The following is a 23,590-nucleotide window of genomic DNA, read 5'->3' as shown; positions in this document are numbered from 1 at the left end:
CCAAAACCAAGAGTTGGACTCAACTGACTGAGCCATCCAGGTGCCCCAAAAAACACATTTACAAGAAAAGTTCATGTGTATATATGTAAAAACACAAAGAAACAGCACCTCTGTAAAATTTCACCATACAGTTTCTGTACAGGATGCTTCACCAATAAATGGCACTCAATTTGTTTTAAAAGCATGTGATTACAGAAAACTGTTTAAACTATTCATCAAAAACTTGCTGGGATTTTCCAAAGATACTTTGGATATTCAAAGCAATGCAATTTATCTTCTGAATATCAAGTTGAGATGCACAGGTTAAGATGAAGACCCTTCAAATAGTGCTGAAGATACTTGAGTTGTCACTGTATATCCTCAGACTCGGGCTGCCTTCATCACCAGTATCTTCCATTCCTGAGAGATCAACTACATCAAGATGGTTCATCAGCTAAATCACGTTGGTCAAAATACCTAATAAAAAAAGAATTTAACGTATGTTTAAAAAATGTTAATAGCACTATTTGTAATAGCAAAACACCACAAATAACCCAAATATCCATCAATGAGGGCACTGGTTGAATAAATAACAGTACATCAACACAGTGGAAGACTATGAGGCTTCTGTAAAGAAGGAATGAGAAAAATACCTACCCTGCTATAGTGCAGTTTCTAGGATTTAATAAGTGAAAAAAAACCCGCAATTTCAGAACAGTATGTTTAGTATGCTACATTTGTGAGCATGTGTACAAATGCAGATATATTTATGTATACTTGCTTATACTTTTAAAAAGAAACAATGAACGATAAACCAAAAATTTATAATAAAATGGAAAACTAAGGGGGAGAAAGGCTAAAGACGATAAAGGTGAATTCTAAAATATTTCAAATGTACCTTGAATTAAAATTTTAACTTTGGAATAATGTAAATATTTTATGTAATTATAAAACAAGATAAAAAAGAATCAAATGAAACAAAATTGCAATAGAATGAAATATTTTTTACCTTCACTGGTAATTAAACACATGTAAATAAAAATAATTTACATCTTTTTATTATGAAAATGGAAATATTTATATTAATTGAAAATGCCCAGTGTTGAATAGGAGAGGGTCTCACTGACACTTTCTGGGAATACAGAAAAGTATGAGTTTCTGGAAGGGAAACTATTAATAAGTATCTGTTTTAAAACTACATGCCTGGGTGGCTCAGTCAGTTAAGCATCTGACTCTTGATTTCTGCTCAGGTCATGATCTCACGGGTTGAGTTCAAGACCCACATTGGGCTCCATGCTGACAGTGCAGAGCCTGCTTAGGTTTCTCTTTCTCCCCTCCGCCCCCCCCGCCCCCGCCACCTCAAAATAAATAAATAAATAAACTTAAAAAAAAAAGTACATGCATAAATAAATAAAACTACATGGCATGCCTTTCAACTTACTTCTAGGAGTTTGCCCTCAGGAAATAATAGGATCTTCACTGAAGCATTACTTACAGAGAAAAACTAGAAATATAGGGAATTGTGGGGCACCTGGGTGGCTTAGTCGGCTGAGCGTCTGATTTCAGCTCAGGTCATGATCTCATGGTTTGTGAGTTTAAGCCCCACGTCAGGCTCTGTGCTGACAGCTCAGAGCCTGGAGCCTGCTTTGGGTTCTCTGTCTCCCTCTCTCTGCCCCTTCCCCACTCACACTCTGTCTCTCTCTCAAAAATAAATAAACATTAAAAAAAATTTTAAAATAAATAGGGAATTGTGATACATATAATATTGTTTCTTTACACCTTAATTTCCTCTGCTTGAAAATGAAAACAATAGGGGCGCCTGGGTGGCTCAGTCAGTTAAGCGGCCAACTTCAGCTCAGGTCATGATCTCGCGGTCCGTGAGTTTGAGCCCCACGTCGGGCTCTGTGCTGATAGCTCAGAGCCTGGAGCCTGTTTCAGATTCTGTGTCTCCTGCTCTCTGACCCTCCCCCGTCCATGCTCTGTCTCTCTCTGTCTCAAAAATAAATAAACGTTAAAAAAAAAAGAAAATTAAAAACAAACAAAAAAAGAAAATGAAAACAATAGTCTCCATTAATAACACTATTATAAAGCAAGGATCCAAGGGTTACTTACCTGCTAACCAGGCAGATTAATAAATTCAAAGCAGGAACCCGCTCATCATCTTTGCTGTCCTAAAGGGAAAAAAACAGAAAAATGTAGAGTTCTCCCTAATATTTCTGAAGCAAATTTGCTTTTAAGATGTAAAACATGAAAAATTTATTAGATAATAGTAATAATCACATGGCAATAGAAAACCTCAAAGAAAAAGGAGAAAACTATAGAATTAATAACCCGTGAGGAACATCTAACATAATCTTTTGAAGAAAGATGCTCAACAGGGAAAAGAAACAGTTGAAGGCTCAAAGGAGAATAACTTGGGAGAGAGATCTTTTCTTGTTCCAAGTAGAGTAGCAAAAAAAAAAAAAAAAGGAGCCTATATCCTAACTAGACAGTAGTGAAAAAAAATTATATAAAAATGTGTTAAAGAGCTTACAACTGAGGAGTGAAATCCTGGCTTCTAAATTAAAAAAAAAAAAAAAATTTAATGTTTATTTATTTTTGAGAGAGACAGAGAGAGAGAGAAACAGAGTGTGAGCCGGGGAGGGACAGAGAGAGAGGGAGACATAGAATCTGAAGCAGGCTCCAGGCTCTGAGCTGTCAGCACAGAGCCTGATGCAGGGCTCAAACCCATGAACTGTGAGATCATGACCTGAGCTGAAGTCGGACGCTTAACCACTGAGCCACCCAGGCACGCCTTCTAAATTAAGACATACCAGAGGGGCATCTAGGTGGCTCCGTCGGTTGAGCATCCAACTTTGGCTCAGGTCGTGATCTCACGGTTTGTGAGTTCAATCCCCGTGTCGGGCTCTGTACTGACAGCTCAGAGCCTGGAGCCTGCTTCAGATTCTGTGTCCCCCTCTCTCTGCCCCTCCCCCACTTGTGTTCTGTCTCAGTCTCTCAAAAATAAATAAATAAATGTAAAAAAAATAACATACCAGAAACCAGTTCAGGTAAGGGTTCTCAATTGTAATGAAGGTAGTTGCTGAACTGTAAGTTTTATAAAGTGGTCTTACAGAGAGTATGAAATTTATTTATTTATTCATTCATTCTTCATTTTAAGATTTTTTTAAAATTACTTTTTTAAAGTTTATTTTGGAGAGCTTGTGTGTGCACGAGCAGGAAAAAACGTAGAGACAGGGAGAGAATCCCAAGTAGGCCCTGTGTTGACAGTGCAGAGCCCCATGTGGGGTTCGATCCACAAACCATGGTGAGATCATGACCTGAGCAGAAATCAAGAGTCAGACACTTAACTGACTGAGTCATCCAGGCACCCCAAGATTTTATTTTGTTAAAGTAATTTCCACACCCAACGTGGGGGCTTGAACTAATGACCCCACAATCAAGGGTCACATGGCCTGCCAACTGAGCCAGCCAGGTTCCCCTGGTATTTATTTTTATACATTTCAAGATATAGTCACAATAACCTATTGAGTAATGTTGTAACAGACATGTCCCATGTTAATTCAAACTCAGGACAAACTTCCATGGTGTTAGTATACTCAACTCTATGTGTCAAGTGCTATATGGAACAAAGCTAAATAAAACCTACTACTTGCTAATAGCACAGAAGATGAAATATCCGTATTAACTTTAATGAAAGGAAAAATGTGTTAAGTGCCCATAAAAAAGATACAAAGTATACTGGGAAAATAGAGGATACAGAGATTCTTCTTAATTGTTAGGATCAGGGAAAGTATCATAGAAAGTAGTGGAATATGAGGCGGCCTGGGTAGCTCAGCTGGTTAAGCATATGACTTCGGCTCAGGTCATGATCTCAAGGTTTATGAGTTTTAGCCCATAGTGCAGAGCCTGCTTGGGATTTCTCCCTTTCTCTCTGCACCTCCCCGGCTTGCACTCTCTCTCTCTCAAAATAAATTGATAAAAACTTAAAAAAAAAAAAGTAGTAAAATATGAGCCAGATTGTAAAAAGTAAATGGTATTTAGATGCAGAACTAGAAGCCTGAAAAGGCACTTCTGTAGAGGAAATAAAGTCTAGGAACAAAACATGGGAAATATTTACTGAGTATTAGTAGCAAGTACATTTGGCTTGGAGTACAGGCCATATAAGTTAGTTTGGGCCATATCATGGATGTTTAATAAAAATATTTTGGAGTAGTCAGTGGAGAACAAGTATACATTTTGTGGAAGGGAAAGAAGGGATGAAAGAAAAAATCACAAATGGGCTTAATCCAGCATAAAATTTATTTATATTATAATGCTGCAGGCATGAGTTAGTTAAGCATCTAACTGGAGAAATTCAAAATAATCATTTTGTCAGAGACTGTTAGCTGACCATTCCAGCTTGTGTCCCCTTACTATTTAGCAAATGAAGCTCAGTTTTAGCTAAGGACACTGCCACCAGCTAAAAGTAAACATTTCCCACAGTTCCTTATGGCCATGTGACTAAATTTTGGCTAAATGAGCTATATAGCCAGATGTGCTTGTGGAACCTCTGGGAAACTTTATTAGAGGATACCTTCTCTTCTTTCTAGCTTCCTAAAAGCAAATAATATAGTGGCTGAAGCTCCAGCAGCTGTCCTGGATCATGAGGTGAGCTTGAAGATGGAAGCCACGAAGCAGAACTGAAAGGCCTGGGTTACTGCCATCTTAGATCTGATCTATCCACTTGTAGACTTTCCTTATTTAAATTTTTCTTTTTCTTTAAGTAGGCTCCACACAGAGCCCAATTTGGGGCTTGAACTCATGACCATGAGATCAAGCCTAGGAGGTAGACAATTAACTGAGCTACCCAGGAACCCCTTAATATTTATTTCTTTTAAACTTGATTTAAGTCATCTCTACACTCAATGTGGGGCTTGAATGATGACCCCGAGATCAAGTCACATGCTCTTCAGACTAAGCCAGCCAGGCACCCCCAGACTTCTTTTATCTGAGAAAAAAACAGTTCCATTTTGTTTAACCTGTTATTTTAGGCCTATTTTTATTATGTGCCTAAATCTAATCTCGACTAATAAAATATTCCACATTTTCCTATTTCAATGGGATCCTTTTTATCACCATATAAATTGAAGAGTGCTTTCAATTTGAAATAGTAAGTTGTAACTTACCACTAAGAGTCTTACTTCAGAGCACCTTCTTGCAAGCTGCCGAATCAGTGAATGAGCCTCAGGTAATAAAGGTTTTTCAAGACAAGCCAATAAAGCATAAAGCCACCTTCCCTAAACAGGATTTTAAAAGGTAGTAAGTAGCAAATACTACACTATAAGTTTAACTTAAAAAATGTCCAATGTTGTGTCTGGTTATTTGCTATGGATAACTTATTTAACATTTAACTGTATTATGTTTGGATACAGACAACAAAGGATCATCTAGACAGCCAGCTGATCTCTTTTGTATCCTCTTACTATAAACACAGAACATCAGACACTTCAAAATACCCTTAGCCCCAAAGAGTTCATTTCAGAGATTCTTACTATAAATGAAGTCCTAATTCATGACCAGAAAACTACATTAAGAAGTGTGTAGTCCCTGCAAAAATTAAGATACATTTTTTCCTCTTCCGTCCATAGACAGATACATGAATAATTTTATAATTTTCTAACTTTGTCCCCTGTGTCTATACAAAGGAACTATACTCTAGATGAAATAATGTTTTGATACTTCTATACTTCTATTAAGTACCATGGCAAATGAAATCTATCCCCATCCTCTTTTAAAATGGGTTTTTCTGACCACTAAAAATAAATAAAATAGGTTTTTTCTTTTCAATTACAAAAGGAATATATACTTAATGCAGAAAAACTGAAGAATACAAAAAGCACAAAAAAACCTGCAATCCCACCATCCAGATAAAATTTTCGCTAAAACTTTAAAAATGTTCATCTTTTTCCTATTTACACATACAACTTTTAAAAGATAAAGTTCTATCATTATTGTAACATTAATAGTGGGGTAATAACATTTTGTAACCATCTCTTTCACTTGTAATACATAATAAATATCTCCCAACATTGTTAAATGGGATTAACAAGGGAACGTTATTAATCTCAACATAGCACTTATATAAATACTCTTTAACCAAGTACTTATCATACTTTCCTATCATAGCTGGTTTATTCTTTCTTTCCCCCAAACTCTGTGAGGTTATAATGATAGATATTATACCCCCAGGACTCAGTCTAGAGTTGGAACACAACAGGAGCTTAATTAAAATATTTGTGAAATGAATGTTCCATTCTGGATGCACCAAAACTTACTTAGCCAATTTCCTATTATTGAGCACTTAGGAGGCTTAATTTGTTGCTGTTATATAAAAAATAGTGTGATAAATATCCTTAAAATAAGTTTTAGAGCATTTCTCATTGATTTCTTGGGCTAAATTCCTAGAAATAAAATGGTGGTATCAAAGCATATGTATGTTCATAAAGGTTTCTGAGATATAACCACTAAATTTTACTCCATAAAAGATGTATCCAATTATATTTCTACCAGCAGTGTATATGACAGAGTTTAATCTGAGCAATACATCACTTTGGAGAAACCTAAAGAATATTAGAACAACGGTTACATAGCAATTTATGCAACAAAAGTAAATTAGCTCCTCAAGCAACCCCAAAATCAATAAACCTTTTTCCTAAACAAAAGATTCACATCTAGGTTTTTTTAAATAAATAGTAAGTGGAATTCTCTTCTATATCAAAAAAGCTACTGTACATTTAAACTTGACTCACATGTTCAGCACCACATTTACTATATATAGCTGGCATTCAGGTATTCAAATGGTGCTTAAACCGCTGATTGTCTAAGATTTATAGTGAGAGGTTCCTTTTTTCAAAGGTCAGCAAACAGTGAGCACACTGTGGCAATACTAAAACATAAAACCCACCACAAAATAGCAAAAAATTTTCCTTAATACTTTCATATTTGGATGAAAAATGAGGCTGTATTTCTCAAAAAAATATTAAAGTAATCCCAAGTACAGAAATTTTCAAAAAGAGTTCCATTTTCCTTTTGTTAGTATATGATAAGCAAACTTCATGATCTAGGTTTTTACTTTAAACACTGATATTCTCAATAGGAGTGTTCTGATGATATGGTTACTTGGATACAGAAATTGAACACTGTTGATTTAAGATACAGTTACTCAAAGTTAGACTCAAAGGATTAACTAGGTTACAATTTAGTAACACAGTTGTCATTGGTTCAGAAACACTTCCATGGTTCCTCTGGCAAATACAGTTACTTTTTGGTAATATGCTTTCACTAATTAATAGGAAAAGCCAAACTTACCACCCCCTTCAGTGAGTAATCTTTAGAAGTTAAAAAAAAAATCAAAAAAATCAAAAAAATCTTACAACACAGAGTTAAAAAAATAAAGATTAAAGGAAGAGAAGGAAAACAGGTCATGTAATACTGCTAAAAGGTCACTATCAGACAGAAAGAACTGATACAGAATTTAGAGTTCAATACACAGATGCCAATGAACAAGTAACACGAATATGAACAAAGTTTTCTATTGAAGGTACAGCTAATATACTAATGCATGGGAAAAATATTGTTTCACTGACACTGAAAGAAATATAAATTGTCTTTAATATGAAATACTACTATAAATTCAGTCAATTTGAAAACAGAAATTATAAAATGTTAGATTGAACCATACTGAATTACTGATAATCAAATGTTTTTAAACTACAGAAATAGCAATTGCATATGGTTCCAGAAAAATAGAGTTGCAAGGAAAAGAAATAAGAATCCTTTGCTGATGGCATTCTTAACTAGTTCCTTCCTTTTGGAAAGCAATCTGGGAGAGTGTTACAAATGCTTATAAAACCTTGACCCAATAATTATATTCTAGCAATATCCTAAGAAATTGACAAAGTGAAATTAATATAAATGTTTATAATTTAGTCATGATTGTAAAATATAAGGAAGAACTCAAATGATCATTAATGAGAGAATCGAAGTAAACTATAAGGCATTAAGACAATGGAAATTATGTGAATTATATTATCATACGGAAATATATATATGTAATGTGAGCTAAAAATTCCAGAATAATACGTTAATTATACTATGTAAAAGACATGTTTGAGCACTGAATCAGAAACAGTGATTTATTTTTTTAATTTTTGTTTATTTTTAATTAAAAACATTTTTTTTAATGCTTTTATTTATTTTTGAGAGAGAAGGACAAAGCCCGAGTTGGGGAGGAGTAGAAAGAGTGGGAGACACAGAATTGGAAGCAGGCTCCAGGCTCTGAGCTGTCAGCACAGAGCCCAATTTGGGGCTCAAACTCATAAACCATGAGATCATGACCTGAGCCAAAGTCGGACGCTTAACCAACTGAGCCACCCAGGTGCCCCAACAGTGATTTATTTTTATTTATTTTTTAGAAGCAGTGATTTTAAACATTTAAAACATTTTCCCCTTAAGAAGTACATGTAACATAGCAGAGACTTAAAAGAATAAAATACAAAAACGAAAAATGAAAATCTAGTGATAAAGGATATCACCATCATACTTATGTAAGAGCCTTATCTAAGCCACTTGCCTGAATGGCAAGCTTAGAAATTTGTATACTATATAATGTTGGTTTATCTGTTTCTCCCAGACAGATTCTAAACTTCTGGAGGGCAAAGATTATATCTTATGCTTTGACAGGGAGCTTTGGAGCCTCAGGTACACTCTTTTACAAATATCTTTTAACTATAAAAAATACATGTTTCTAAAAATCAAATCTAGCTTCAAAGGACAATAAAATTTCTTACTAGGGGACTAATGTAGATAATTCATTTATATAATGCCCATCAAACTGACCCCGGTTTTGAAGGTGAAAAATGATCTGTGAATATAAAACTATAAAGTAGAGAGACCATTGAAGCGTAGTTGTTAAGAGTATAGCCAGACTGCTGGGGTGTGAATCTCTGTTCTGCCAGTTATGAGATGTGTGATCTTAAGCAAGTTACTGAATCCTTATGTGCTCCAGTTTCCTTATCTGTAAAATGCAAATAACAGCTCATAGGTTACTGGAGGACTCAAGGAGTCACTATATTCAAAGTTCTTAGAGTAATGCCTGGCACATAGTGCTTGGTATTATTGTTGGCATTTAATATTCTTTTGTGGATTGGATTTCAAAGCCATTTGAGAAAATGTATTTCTAACTTTGTTAAGCCAGTCAAAATGGGATCTCCAGACTGGATGCCAGTTTGTAACTGTTTGTTACTACATTGCCATGAGATATGTTGCTTCTCTCAGGATATAAATCAACTCTTTAGTTGACTTTTTCTAAGGCAAGTCTTTTTCAACAAAAGAAGTAGCATGTTGATTTGCATGCTAGCATAAATTCCTAATTTCAGTGCAAACAAACATAGTTTACATCATACACATAATTATACACAGGTATGATACATACATCTATAAACATGTTAGTCATATCTCATATATGAAATAAGTATGTATAATTTTGTCTGCATTATTAAAATAAAAAGAAGCAATACTACCAATTCTGGAGTAAAGTCTCTTTCTCCAAACCAATTACTCAGATATTCCAAGACACTAGTTACTGTTGCCTAAAAAAAGGAGAAAGGGGAAGTGGAAGAAATGAATTAGTAATAAAACAAAGACAAGTTCAACATGGGTTTCATTAAGTTTAGTTAGAAAACAACTCTGATATTTAAAATGGTCCCATTCTTTAGACTTCCAGAGAAAATTATGACTGTATTTAGTAATTGGTTAGGTGGCTCACTCAGTGAGAAGACTTTTTAGACAAATATTCTTATATACTTTCAAGTATCAATATCTTGGTTTAAATCCTAGGATTTAGTTTGTAACTACTAATTTAGTTTATAAATACCCGAAAAATTCCATGTGCTCTTAAAAAAAATCTTTGCATAAATACCTTCAAGTTATTTTCATTAAGTCAAAGTAAAAATATAAAAAAAAAGTTACTGTGGAGAAAGATCTGTTTTAAAGCTATATAGACACAATTTATTAAACTGTTGAAAATATTCTCTCGCTTATTCAAGGATAGTTGGACACTGAGAATGACTACTACAGCATTTAATGCAAATGATCAAGTAAGTGAAACTGTTAGCCAGTATATGATTTACAACAGCATATGACCCTTAAAAAAATTTATCTTCCAAGGGCACCCAGTGCTATGTGAAGGCAAAACAATCAAAATTTTTACTTGCTCTTTAAGTAGGTAATAGAATTCCTCATCCTAAAAGACTGAAGAACCAAAGTCCATTTTTCTCCCCTTTTGTCTAAGAAATTATTTCATTCTTTTTCTTTTTAATTTTTTTTTTTTTTAATGCTTAATTTTGAGAGGTAGAGAGAGACAGACCATAAGCAGGGGAGGGGCAGAGAGAAGGAGACAGAATCCGAGGCAGACTCCAGGCTCTAAGCTGTCAGCACAGAGCCCAATGTTGGGCTCGAACTCACTAACTGCTAGGTCATGACATGAGCCGAAGTCAGAGGCTTAATCAACTGAGCCACCCAGGTGCCCCTGTGTATTTCATAGCAATTTCACCTTCATTTTACTTCAAATCCCAAAATCTAAGACTTATAACTGAAATGTACACAATTGAATAGTTTAGCAAAATGATTTAGCATGAGCTATGGAATTAGGTCAAACTGGGACTGAATCCCAGTGTTGCCATTAAATTTTGCTGAAAAACTCCAATTCTGTTTCCTAATCCATAAAAGTTGGATATTAATAATAACTCCCCATAAAGGGTTATATTGGTGATTAAATAAGAACTGTTAAAGAGTTTAGGACAGGATCTTATATATTGTAAGTGTTCAATAAATGTATTCATAATACTTTCATACACATTGGAAATAAAAGAATAAATACATACTTATTATGGATTTTACCTGATTCATTCTGCTAACAATACTAAGCAAGGGAGGAAAACCAATCTGAAAGAAAAATGAGACTGAAATTTACTAAATGGTATTATAAAGGAGGTATTGAAAAATGTTTTTCAATTTGACTACATAAATTTAAAGATAATGATTTTAGTAATTAAAATGTTAAAGTATGAAATTTCTTAAAATGATAATATGAAAAAATTGATACTATGACAATAACATGTTGTATACACTTTTTCAAAATCTTCAGCTAAAGCTAACATTTTAGGAATTAAAGGTACTTGACTTAGAGTGATTTTTTTTCAAACCTAATCTGATTCAGTTAAAAAAGTACGCTGAAGTTTAATGTTGGGATCCTTCATTATGACAACAACACTGATTTCTGAGAAAGTTAAGAGGATATGCGTTAACTCTGCGTCCTTAAATGGTTCTTTCACATGGTGTATTTTACTTGTATATATAAGTAAAATAAATACAATAAATGTTAATAAGTTTTAATTGTCAAATTAAAATACATTTTGAAATGTAACATACATTATGGATATTATCCAGAAGAACAACAGATTGTGTAAGAAACAGTGTCAAGATAGCTAGCTTATAGATCTGAATTTACTTATACCCCTACCACCATGTGTAAGAGTGCCTATTTTCCCAACCCTTGTTGACACAGAATATCAAATTTCCTTTGTTAACGTTACCTGGAAAATAGCAGCTCAGTGGACTTATATTTCTATTACAAGTGAATGCGGGCATCTTCTCATGTAAGAGAAATTCATATTTTTCTTTCTGTGAGCTACTTATATCCTTTGCCTTTTCTGTTTCAATTGGGTTCTTGATCTTTTCATGATTTTTGGAGATTTTACATTTTTTGGACCAATTAGTTTTTGTTGTTTTGTGAAGTGTTATTAACACTTCATCTCCAGAATATGAAATCTACTAAGTATTTTTTTTAGGTTTATTTATTTATTTTGAGAGAGAAAAAAAGAGTGCACGCACGCAAGTGGGGGAAGAACAGAGAGAAAGGGGGAGAGAGAGAATCCCAAGCAGTCTTCCCACTGTCAGGGCAGAGCCTGACACAGGACTCAAACTCAGGAACCGTGAGATCATGACCTGAGCCAAGAGTCAAGAGTTGGATGCTTAACCAGTCAAGCCTCTCAGGTGCCCCTGAAATCTACTAAGCATTTTTAAGCATCTGTGTCATGTTTTCCTTTGTTTCCCTGACTACTCAAAACTCATAACCCAGGCTAAAAAAAAGCCCTGGGGGCACCTGAGCGGCTCAAGCATCCGACTTCCATTCAGGTCATGATCTCACAGTTCTGAGTTTCAGCCCCACATTGGGCCTTGCACTGAAAGCACAGAGCCCACTTTAGATCCTCTGTCTCCTCTCTTTGCCTCTCTGTTGCTTGCATGCATGTGCACATGTACGTGGTTCTCTCTCAAAAATAAAAATAAACATTAAAAAGAAAAAACAAAAGCCCTGAATCTTATCTAACTCAAAAGTATCACATAGCTAAAACCTAAGACATAAGAAGCCCACCTAAGAAAGGTCACAGTACACTGTTTCAAAAACTGGGCTGCACATTTTTAAGTTAAAGAGCCACTTAATTAAGTCATAGGTTGGCAAACATTTTCTGTAAAGAGGCAAACACTAAGTATTTTAGGCTTTGCAGGCCACACACGGTCTCAGTCGCTTAGTATTATAAAAAACAGTCGTAGCTCATTGGCTGCACAAAAACGGGCTGCAGACTAGATTCGGCCTAGGCTGTAGTTTGTGAAGTCTTTATGTTAAATTACACACCAAAATTAGAACACTTTTATTTTGTTTATCCACATATCACCTACTTGTACATAATCGATTCCAGGACCTTCACTTGCAGCTGGTCCCACAGCCCCTTCAGCACATAACCTTTCACCCAGACAAAATTTTTTCCAGCCTTCTTCATCTTCAGACTTTGGCTAAAAGAAAAAGGAAAAAAAAAAAAAAAAGGAATTTACTTATTTCTATGTATTTTTCTTTTACTGAATAGTAAAAAAAGAAGTGAGGTCCTCTGTATTCCCACGACTTCAACACAAAGATATGGTACCTGTTATGGGCTGAATTTTGTCTCACCAAAATTCGTACGTTGAAGCCCTAACTTCCAGTATCTTAGACTGTGACTGTATCTGGAGACAGGACCTTTATAATGGATTATATTAAAATCAGGTTTTTAGGGTGGGCTTTCATCCAATCTGACTAGTGTCCTTATAAGAGGAAATTCAGACATACCAAGAGGCACTAGAGATGCTTGTGCACATAGGAAAGACCATGTGAGGACACAGCGAGAAGACGGCCATCTGCAAGCCAGAGAGGCCTCAAGAGGAGTCAAACCTACTAACACCTTGATCTGAGACTTCACAGTCTATAGAGCTGTGAGAAAATAAATTACTGTTTGTTAAAACACCCAATCTGTAGTGTTTTGTTATGGCAGCTCTAGCAAACTAATACAGTGCCCAAGTGTTACACATTATGTGGGACATGTCTAGTTTGGATCACACTTTAATGGACACTAACAAACAAGAGTAGGCTCAGAAAAGGGTGATAAAGATGGAAACTGGTATGGAAAAAAACACACTAAGAATGTTTATAAGAACAAAGGATGTTTATACCAGGGAAAGAGACAGGATGATGTACTTCACATACCTGGAAGGGCAGTTCAGTCAAAGAAAGAATAGGTTTATACTACACCATCAAATGTAGGACCAGTGGGGAGAGGCATTCAGCTCAATGTAACCACATTAAGAAACAATTTTTATTTGTACATATCAACTTGCACATTACTTTGCATAGGTACGGTTTTTCCCCCTGAGGATAAATAGCTTTCATTAGATTCTCAGGACAGATATGAGACCCCGAAAAGGTCTATTGTACTAAAACAATGTATTTGCCCTTTCCATTACTCCATTAGGTCAGAGACTATTTCTGCTTCAGGTACACTGAATAATTCCCGGATTATTAACTACAGCAGGTACTTTATAATAAATGATTGAATAGATCAATAAATGTTTATATTTACATAGTTGCTTTAAATGTCAGAATGCTTTAGACATTTTTAATTTCATTATTTACGTAACGATTACTTTTGCCATGATGAACATGTTATTGCTATTAATATTCCACTGTTTTGATGGACCAGAATTTATTCAATCAATTATGTTAGGTCATTTACATTTTTGACAAAATTATGTTGTCATAATGTTACTGATGCAGCTTCTTTTTAAATTAGTAAGCATGTACCCTAAAGTCCTGATGCTGAGCAAGAAAAAAAAAATCTACTCATCTACCCTTCCTCCCCTACCCCCTTTTTACCAGGAGGCCTCACAACACAGCAAAAGGCTTTATAGCCAAACAAACTTCAATTTGAATTTCAGCTATCCCTTTTATGAGTTAAATGACTGTGGGCAAGTAACGTTAGTTCATTTCACACTTTTCCTAGAGCAGAGCTTTCAATTGGTATGGAGAAGAAAGTAAAGTCTATATAGTGAATCTCTCAGCTTTCAGCTGGTAGTCCAAGGCTATGCAAGCAGCCTGCTCCGTTTATCCCAATGTGTCACCATGTAAGAGACATTAGGAAGCACTAACTATAGGAAGCTTCTAAAACCTGGAATCTACCAGCTACCTGAAACTGTGAGCAAAACTGTGTGCTGGGGCACACAATTTTCTCCTTTGAAGATAAATACTTGCATTTGATTCTCAGGAAGAACATGAGACTCCCTAAAACATTAAAAGTATTGTCCTGGAACAATGTATCCATCTCTTCCCCAACTCCCCTTTTTATTCAGTAGTCCAGAGAGAACATATTTCCTGAAGAGTTTAAAATTATATCTAAGTTGATAAAGCACAGAAAATACTACTTTCTAGTATGCATGACGGGCTTTAGCAAAATGTCTGTGGTATGGCACCATTACCTCATTGAATCTTTTTGTAAATACTGAAAATATATTTATTTTCTTTCTTTAAATTTTTTTCTTAATGTTTATTTATTTTTGAGACAGAGAGAGACAAAGCATGAACAGGGGAGGGGCAGAGAAAGAGGGAGACACAGAATCTGAAACAGGCTCCAGGCTCTGAGCAGTCGGCACAGAGCCCGACGCAGGGCTCGAACTCACAGACCGCAAGATCATGACCTGAGCTGAAGTCAGACACTTAACTGACCGAGCCACCCAGGTGCCCCTATTTTCTTTCTTTAAAAAATATATTTATTTTCTAAAAAAGCAATGTCTAGAAGAACTCTTAAAATTTGTAGAGGCCTAACAATATCTATCCAAAGCCTCTCAAGATGCTATGGATTAAAACTGTCATAAAATAACAACTTGCATTACTGAATCTATATTTTTAAGACCACCAATATAATGGAATTGTTTCTATTAATGGTCAATGAAAAGGAACAAAAATAATATAGGTTAAGTAAGTGAATCTTTAAAGACTGGCAATAAATAGGAACTGTCTCAAATAGGTACATATTGTACAACTTAAAGAAACTTACATACCATGGTCACATTACTGTCCAACTGTTGTGATTTCCAGTGACTTCTATGTCTGATCACACTCTGAAGGAAGAAAAGTTAGACAAGTGATCTCCAGTGAATGGATAACTGAAAAGAAATCAACTGTGCAGCATTCTAACAATCCTGAAATTTGGAAAACATGTTTCAAACTGTATTATCTCTAATAATTATTATTTGGTAATTGATTAATAAATATTTTAACTTCATCCTTCAGAATAATGAATCTCATTTTTACAACTATAGTCTAAGAACAGAAATAGATCTTGATGGAGGAAGGGAGGGAGGGGAAAGAGGTTTAATTTGGTTTAAATAAAGTACACTTACCTGTCGAACAGATGAAAACTGTGCCACTTGTTGTTGTTGCCACTGAAGTGTGGGAGAATATCCTTCAGGAGCAGGCTGGCATCCTGAAAGCTAGAGATCAATTCATAAATATTACAGTAAATGTCAGTGGTATAAGTAGAATCTCATGCCTCTGTAAAGTAAAAGCAGAATCAAGATGAAGAGTAATAAAATAGATGATGAAGACCATATAAGAAAAATACTATACTTTTTGCACATGCAAAACATAGGCCTTTCACTTTACTATTTATGTTCAAATTTAAACATTAGTAAACGGGGAGCCTGGGTGGTTCTGGCTATGATCTCATGGTTCCTGAGTTTGAGCCCGGAGCCTGGTTTGGATTCTGTGTCTCCCTTTCTTTCTGCCCCTCCCCGACTTGAGCGCACGTGCTCGCTCTCTCTCTCTCTCTCTCAAACAAACACACATTAAACATTAGGAAATGATCCTTGCATAGTCACTTCAGTAAGAGCAATCTGGAATGGTTCATAGTTGAAGTTTTTAAACTAAGAAATATTATATGAGTCCTGAAGATATAATCTAGTCCTATCTTTCTATAATAACAAAACTGTTTCGGGCACCTGGGTGGCTCAGTTGGTTAAGCGTCTGACTTTAGCTTAGGTCGTGATCTTACGGTTTGTGGGTTCAAGCCCCATATCAAGCTCTGTGCTGATAGCTCAGAGCCTGGAGCCTGATTCTGATTTTGTGTCTCCCTCTCTCTCTCTGCCCTTCCCCTGCTCTCCCTCTGTCTCTCTCTCAAAATAAATAAACATTAAAAAAAATTAAGAAAAATAACAAAACTTTTGAAACAGATACATTACAAATAAAGGATTTTGGTATGGGTAGAATGTTCTCAAATAATTTAAGACACTTGACTTTACAAGGGCTACTTCAGCTTCCTAAGACAGCACAACAGTTCAAAATTAATCACATACTGCCTTGAAATAAAACAGTACAGCCACTTTTTAAAAGCTAAGTATATAACACCTTCTCTTCCATCAACTAAAAACTTATAAATAGGAATGATATGAAACATTACAGTATCTAAGTTAAAATTTCCTGATTATAAACATCAGATAAAGAAATTACTTAGTAAAAGGAAAAGGACTTATCACAATTTACAAACTGCTGCTTTCCTTTGACCTTAGGTTAAATAGTAAGTTCCCAAAAAGATCTTCTGTGACTACTTTATCTTGTTACTTATTGGTCTCACTTTTTAAAAGCTAAGTATATAAGACATTCCCTTCCATCAACTAAAAACTTATAAATAGGAATGATATGAAACATTATAGTATCTCAGTTAAAATTTCCTGATTATAAACATCAGATAAAGAAATTACTTAGAACATAAAAGGAAAAGGACTTATCACAATTTAAAAACAATACTCTTCTTTGACCTTAGGTTAAATAGTAAGTCCCCAAAGAGATCTTCTCTGACTACTTTATCTTGTTACTTATTGGTCATTATACAATTAATTTTCTTCATAGCAATAGTCATGATATATAATTATTTAGTTTGCTTGTTTGCTCTCTGTCTTCCTCAGGAGAATGTAAACTCTGCTAGGATAGGGATTTTTCTGTCTTATTCTCTGTTGTATTCCCAGTGAGTGGCACAACCTAGTTGCTTAATAAAAAAATATGCTGGATATGTGGTGCCTGGATGGCTCAGTCAGTTAAGCGTCTGACTCTTGATTTCAGCTCAGGTCATGATCTCGCAGTTCATGAGTTCAAGCCCCGTATCAGGCGTGCTTGGGATTCTCTGTCTTCCTCTCTCTCTGCCCCTCCCCTACTTTCTTTCTCTCTCTCTCTCTCTCAAAATAAATAAATAAACACTTTAAAAAATATGCTGGATAATATAAATGAAAAAAAATGTTCAAGGTGTTCAAGTAGTTAGAAAAATGTAAGAAACTTGAGTTTCTATTCTTAAAAAACAAAACCCAGTCAAATTCAAAACATGCGAACTATACTAAATAAGATTAAACACCAGTCCAAGAATAATTATGAAGACAACTGGGAAAAGGTTCCCTAAAAATAAAGGGTAGTGTAAGTAACCTATTTAAAGAGTCCTTTAGGATTGGATCACCTCCTTAAAATATGATCAGTAAGTCTTCATGAATACCAGGGTTACTGAAAACCTCTCTGGAAGCAGTAAATGCCAACTGTCCTTTTGGGGGAAAAGTACAAGTTAATGTCTAAAGTCACAGGGAGTAGTCAAATCTTACATATATCATCAGAGATACTGTGGGATACCATAGCATTGATCTTTCAATTCCGGCGGGGGCGGGGAGGAAGAATCCCCTGCTGGGTAATAAAACTTACAGAAACATTCACACTTTGCTTCCTTTTCAACTTCTTTGGGTCAATTTGAGCTACCACAACATCTGGGCATTGAGCTGCTTCAATCCTACAAACAAGTAATAAATCCAAGAAATGTGATTACGGCTGTGCTTTGTTCATGTGTAGTAAAACAAGCGATCCATTTCTACAGTTCTTAACGAAATTAGAAAACAAAGTTCAGAATTGCAATTGAAGTACTAAACAATATATTTCTGAAATTAACTGGACTGAAAGCAAGGAATTTAAGAGCACCAAACTTGACACAGGTAAAACTCGCCCATATAAAGATATAATCAAGTGATCCTGATTCGACCCTACCTCGCGAGAGATTGGGGACGGCCACAGAGGCGGGGGCAGAGCGCTTTATCACATTTAGGGGGCAGAGAGGACGACCAGCCCACCCTCAAGGGTCAGATCACTCACTGGACCCGCCTCAAGTATTCCTGAGGCGTGCTCGGGGGTACGGAGGGATCAAAACTTTCTGTCAAGTCGCAGGGCTCCACTGGCAACAGCCGGGGCATCAACTCTTCTACTGCAGACTCCGCTGGTATCCACGCCATGGTTTTTAATCCAGCAGTCCCATCCGGCGCATGCGCCAAATTTAGGTCACGGCGCAGGCGCAGAAGTAGGCACCTTAGGCGCGGAGTTGAGGGAGGCAGGGCTTAGGGGGCGTAATTGTTCTTGAGGAAGCCTGCGGATTGTCCCAAGGTTAAGGTTTCGGTAGTGTAACGAAGACTGTGAATTTCGTTTCTTGCAAGGACGGTTCTGAAGTATTTCTTCGTGTTTCCCTTTGTTTTCTCTTATAAGGCAAGGGTAAAGACTGAGGATTATTAACCTTTATGCATCTGCAGTAATGAGGGATTCTTGAACGTTTTTTGAATTAACGAGCATGTTACTGTTATTACCATTTATTGAGCTCCAGATTCTTTTTTGTTTTAATTTTTTAAAACGTTTATTTATTTTGAGAGAGAGAGAGAGAGAGAGAGAAAGAGAGAGGGAGACACAGAATCCGAAGCAGGCTCCAGGCTCTGAGCTGTCAGCACAGAGCTAGATACCCGGCTGGATCTCAGGAACCCCAAGATCGTGACCTGAAGTCCGATGCTCAACCGGCTGAGCCAGCCAGGCGCCCCCAGATTCTTTTTTTTTAATTGTCTTCAAGAAACTTTTTCTTTCTTTCTTTCTTTCTTTCTTTCTTTCTTTCTTTCTTTCTTTCTTTCTCAGCTCTAGATTCTTAAACTCCTGGTAGTCACGTCAACTATATTTACTCATGTAATTTTTACAGCAATATTTTGAAGTAAGTGATATTATCCAGGTTTTGTAGGGGAGGAAATCAATGTAAAGAGGGATTAAATACTACAACTGTGACTTTCTCCCAAAGAGAAAGAGCCATTTCCAACCCAGATTTATCTGATACCAAATGAATGAAAAATTAATTTTCCAGAGAAATTTCTTGTGCTTGGTTACTTGAAAGATCACTTTATATTTGTCTGAAATGAATGTTAGTCCTTGAGTAGCCATCACTTTCTTTTTTTTTTCTAGAAAGATCCCTTTGCTTAAATAAAAATAGTGAAAGGATAAAGCTAATGCCAATACTCAAAAGTTACCATGATTAATCTTAGAGCCAATCTTGTGAGGTAGGTACTGTTATATCTCCATTTTATAGGTGAGGAAACAAGTCAGAAATGGATTAAGTAACTTGTGCTGGGTAACAAATTCCAAGAAACAATGAAAGTATTATATTTCATTCTTTCTAAACAAGCTCTGAGTGAATACAATTGACTTTTATTTTCTAAGATTTATGTTTATTTTTAAGGTTTTTTTTAAAAAGACTGCTGTTAGCTTGCAAGCAATTGATTTCTTTTTTTTAATGTTTATTTATTTATGTTGAGAGAAAGAGTGCTTGCACGTGCATGGGAGGGGGAGAGAGAGAGAGAGAAAATCCCAAGCAGATTCTGTGCTGTCAGTTCAGAGCCTGACGCAGGGGCTCGATCTCACAAACCATGAGATTGTGACCTGAGCCAAAATCAAGAGTCGGACACTCGACTAATGGAGCCACCCAGGTGCTCAAGGCAACTGGTTTTAAAACCAGAACGCAGCTTTTTCATTTGAAGATAAAGTCAAGACACACTCCTTAGGTTAAGTGCTGAAGAATTTGTACTTCTGAACAGTAACTAAATAATTGGGAGACTTGGAAACACATTGCTTGGCTGAAGTCAAACTAGAATGTTATTTGGTTAAAAATGTTACTGATTTTAGGGGCGCCTGGATGGCTCAGTCGGTTGGGCGTCTGACTTAGGCTCAGGTCATGATCTCACAGTTTGTGAGTTCAAGCCCCACATCCAGCTCTGTATTGACAGTTCAGAGCCTGGAGGCTGCTTTGGATTCTGTGTCTCCTCCTGTCTCTGCCCCTGCCATGCTCATGCTCCGTCTCTCTCTCTGTCTCTCAATAATAAATAAACATTAAAAAAAAAAAAAGTTAAAAAAAAAATGTTACTGATTTTGTAGTAACTTTGTATGGTGACAGATGGTAACTACATTTATGGTGCTTAGCATTTCAAAACAACAATTTTTTTTTACTGATTTTGTAAGAGACAAACTTAGAGGAAAATGTGGAGACTTCTGTCCCTAAGTGTTTTGGTAATAATCAAGAAAAAATTAGAAACAGTAAGTAATGACTTCATTTCTGGATTTTCTCACAAATTTTTTTTTTTTTTTGAAACTAACTTGTTAGAAATTTCCACTCATTTTTTGGAGAAAAGAACAGGAGATTACCTAGAAAACTAACTACCAGTGGAACAATGCTTAACACTGGACTCACTGTATGGAACCTCACTGGAACCACGCATGGAGGAGGAGAATAGCAGAATGGAACAAAGGTTGTCCTGGGAAATAATTATTTTCCAAAGAAGAGGTGAGTAATTAAGTACGTGAATGAATTGAAATAGTTCTAAATTTTTGTTTTATTTTTGAATTATTTATTTATTTATTTTGAGAGAGAGAGAGAGAGAGAGAGAGAGAGAGAGAGAAGGAGATAGTGAGCAGGGCATGGGCAGAGAGAGAGGGAGAGAGAATCCCAAGCAGGCTCCACACTGTCAGCACGAAGCGTGATGCAGGGCTCGACCTCACAAATCGTGAGATTATGACCTGAGCGGAAATCAAAAGTCAGACGTTTAACCGACTGAGCCCCCCAGGGGCCCGTAAAAATTTAAATACATAGGAATGAGTCCATTCAGGAAAGAGGAAAGTAAATTAAAAATTTATAAGAGTTGCTGGGCCTAATAATTAAACTGACATTAGAGTGATTAACAGGAGAAAAGCATTCACATTTTGTTCAGTATTTCTTACATGTACGTGGGGTGCTTCACAAGAAAAATCAAGACCTAAACGAGTCAGGACTGAAAGCTTATATAGTAGGTTGCACAAAGAGCAGTACATTTTGAAAAATGTAACAAGACAAAGGGGTCTGGGCTGGCACAGTTAATTGCGGGAAAGTAGGAAGATGAGTTTAGTTTAACAAGGTTTGTTTGTACACGTTTATCTCGGGTTCAAGTCCCCCTGTCTCTGGTGATAGTCCTGCTGGTATAGGAAGGTTACCTTTCACATGAGAGTTTTATTTCCTGCTTTCAGGAAGAAAAAGGAAAAGGAAGGTCAGAAGGTCCTTCTTGCATATGCTTTTTTAAAAAGTGCCTTTAAATGCCAAAGTGGCATATTTGGGGGTGGCATGCTCTGAACCCCTATTCTACTTAGAAGAGGGACATCCTATGAAATTGGTTTGGGGTGCATATTTGGCTTTCTTTGGTTGGTTGATCCTAAATTGGAATCAGGGGAAAATATTAGAAAAGCTGTCAACTTTTAATCAAGTTCTGGGACAATTATTATGAGGTTTTTGTTTGGCTTCCTGGATTGTTGCTAGAGATAGCCATATGACATCCTACAAGTCTGACTTCTAGGCTGCTTTCCCTGGCGGGTTACCGTAGAATAATAGGTTGGTTTCCTGGGATGCTTGCTGCAGATTGTAGGTCAGAGTCCTCTATTTTTATATATATGTGGTCTGGCCGTTGTCCATTTGTATATTCAATCTCAGCAGGTAGAGGAGTTTTTTCAATACCTTATTACTAGAAGAAGTAGGTCATGTTGGAAAAATTGGAAGGAGGTCAGTATGGCTGATGCATAGAAAGTAGGGAGTGAATGGACCTGGACAGGGTTGTGAGAAATGTAGCTGTTTATAGTTATGCACGGGGCACCTTCTTGCTGTGTGCTGGGGGCTATCAATGCCCTCCAACCAAAGACTACCGGAACACTCCTGTAGTCACATGATTATGTGACTAGGGTATGTCTCAGTAAAAGGATGCTAATACTAACTTATTTATCGTAGGATTGGGGCCTTGGTGATTTGGGGATGGTGGAGGAATTGAGGATAGTTTTGAGTCTGACTGCTGCTTAAAAACCTATGGGTGAATTTTCGCGTCTGACCGTAAGCATTTAAAAAGGCTTTACCTGGTAGGCTTCACAGGGCAAAACTGCCCTCCTGCACCAGCTTGGTGCACAGCCAGTGCACTGCTGTCTTTGAAGGGAGTTGCAGTCAAAGACTCAGCCCCGGGGCGCCTGGGTGGCTCAGTCAGTTGAGCGTCCGACTTCAGCTCGGGTCACGATCTCACCGTCCGTGAGTTCGAGCCCCGCGTCGGGCTCTGGGCCGATGGCTCAGAGCCTGGAGCCTGCTTCCGGTTCTGTGTCTCCCCCTCTCTCTGCCCCTCCCCCGTTCATGCTCTGTCTCTCTCTGTCTCAAAAATAAATAAACGTTTAAAAAAAAATAATAAAATAAAATAAAGGGGTTTGTTTGTTAAAAAAAAAAAAAAAAAAGACTCAGCCCCACCTGGCTGGCCTTGCTGTTGTGCATAGTTGCATTCCTAGCCAGGTGTTCCCATTTGGAGGTCTCCTTATCAGGAAACTTACCCACTCTGTCACTATGCAGTACGTTTCCATTCCTGTCACCCTCTCCCCTTCCCCCCTCCCCAGACAATGGCCCTGGTTCCATAAATCTGCAGAAAGCTTTTGTTGGGGACTCCCTCAATAGTGAGATAACCTCCAGGTTTGCATTGATCCACCTGACCCTCAACCAGTGGGAGAGTTGGTTCCAGGGGGTAATGGGACAGACTCTTTCGCTTATACAGTCATAGTAAGTAATTAGAGGCTTCACTGTTATTTCCATTTTGGCTCATTTTTGTTTTAATTGCCTACTCTGACATCTGGCAGCTCAGTTCTCTCTCCAGCTCATCTGAGCACTTGACAAATTCTGTGATTAGGTATCTTAATAATTTCTTATATAGGGGCGCCTGGGTGGCGCAGTCGGTTAAGCGTCCGACTTCAGCCAGGTCACGATCTCGCGGTCCGTGAGTTCGAGCCCCGCGTCAGGCTCTGGGCTGATGGCTCGGAGCCTGGAGCCTGTTTCCG

General features: G+C 36.8%; 3 protein-coding genes across 4 annotated transcripts in view; 2 read left to right on the top strand and 1 right to left on the bottom strand.

Moving 5' to 3' along the window:
- TRAPPC6B (trafficking protein particle complex subunit 6B) overlaps nt 1–13,923 on the top strand; it is a 38,785-nt gene extending 24,862 nt beyond the window's left edge. The window contains exons 7-9 of the transcript XR_006203782.1: nt 8,658–8,721; nt 10,068–10,118; nt 13,863–13,923. The gene's annotated coding sequence lies outside the window, so the exon portion shown is untranslated. The remainder of the gene's footprint in view (nt 1–8,657; nt 8,722–10,067; nt 10,119–13,862) is intronic.
- On the bottom strand, nt 31–18,723 carry GEMIN2 (gem nuclear organelle associated protein 2). 2 transcript variants are annotated; one of them, XM_042943030.1, is made up of 10 exons: nt 18,563–18,723; nt 18,122–18,206; nt 15,787–15,876; nt 15,445–15,504; nt 12,760–12,873; nt 10,921–10,965; nt 9,543–9,611; nt 5,148–5,258; nt 2,092–2,150; nt 31–456 (listed from the first exon to the last, which is right to left on the bottom strand). In XM_042943030.1, the coding sequence occupies exons 1-10, from the start codon at nt 18,697–18,699 to the stop codon at nt 417–419; spliced, it is 810 nt and encodes a 269-aa protein (XP_042798964.1). In that variant the 5' UTR covers nt 18,700–18,723; the 3' UTR covers nt 31–416. The 2 variants fall into 2 exon arrangements, with proteins under 2 accessions (XP_042798964.1, XP_042798965.1); XM_042943031.1 differs by lacking the exon at nt 10,921–10,965.
- Nucleotides 18,724–18,823: 100 nt separating this feature from the next.
- The window catches only part of SEC23A (SEC23 homolog A, COPII coat complex component), a 77,403-nt gene continuing 72,636 nt past the window's right edge, over nt 18,824–23,590 (top strand). The window contains exons 1-2 of the mRNA XM_042943025.1: nt 18,824–18,952; nt 20,871–21,050. The gene's annotated coding sequence lies outside the window, so the exon portion shown is untranslated. The remainder of the gene's footprint in view (nt 18,953–20,870; nt 21,051–23,590) is intronic.

This window comes from Panthera leo, chromosome B3, assembly GCF_018350215.1.
Source record: "Panthera leo isolate Ple1 chromosome B3, P.leo_Ple1_pat1.1, whole genome shotgun sequence".
NCBI classification, from domain to species: Eukaryota; Metazoa; Chordata; class Mammalia; order Carnivora; family Felidae; genus Panthera; species Panthera leo.
The sequence above is the reverse complement of the archived record's forward strand: the minus strand, read 5'-3'. Positions and strand labels throughout refer to the sequence as shown.

Bases quoted from the DNA above. Each gene is read 5' to 3' on its own strand.
- GEMIN2 (XM_042943030.1), bottom strand. From the start codon at position 18,699: ATGGCGTGGATACCAGCGGAGTCTGCAGTAGAAGAGTTGATGCCCCGG. The intron at 15,505-15,786 runs GTAAGTGTACTT...TTCTTCCTTCAG, and splicing joins AGTTTTCATCTGTTCGACAG to AGTGTGATCAGACATAGAAG. The intron at 5,259-9,542 runs GTAGTATTGCTT...AATCCTGTTTAG, and splicing joins GAGACTTTACTCCAGAATTG to GGAAGGTGGCTTTATGCTTT.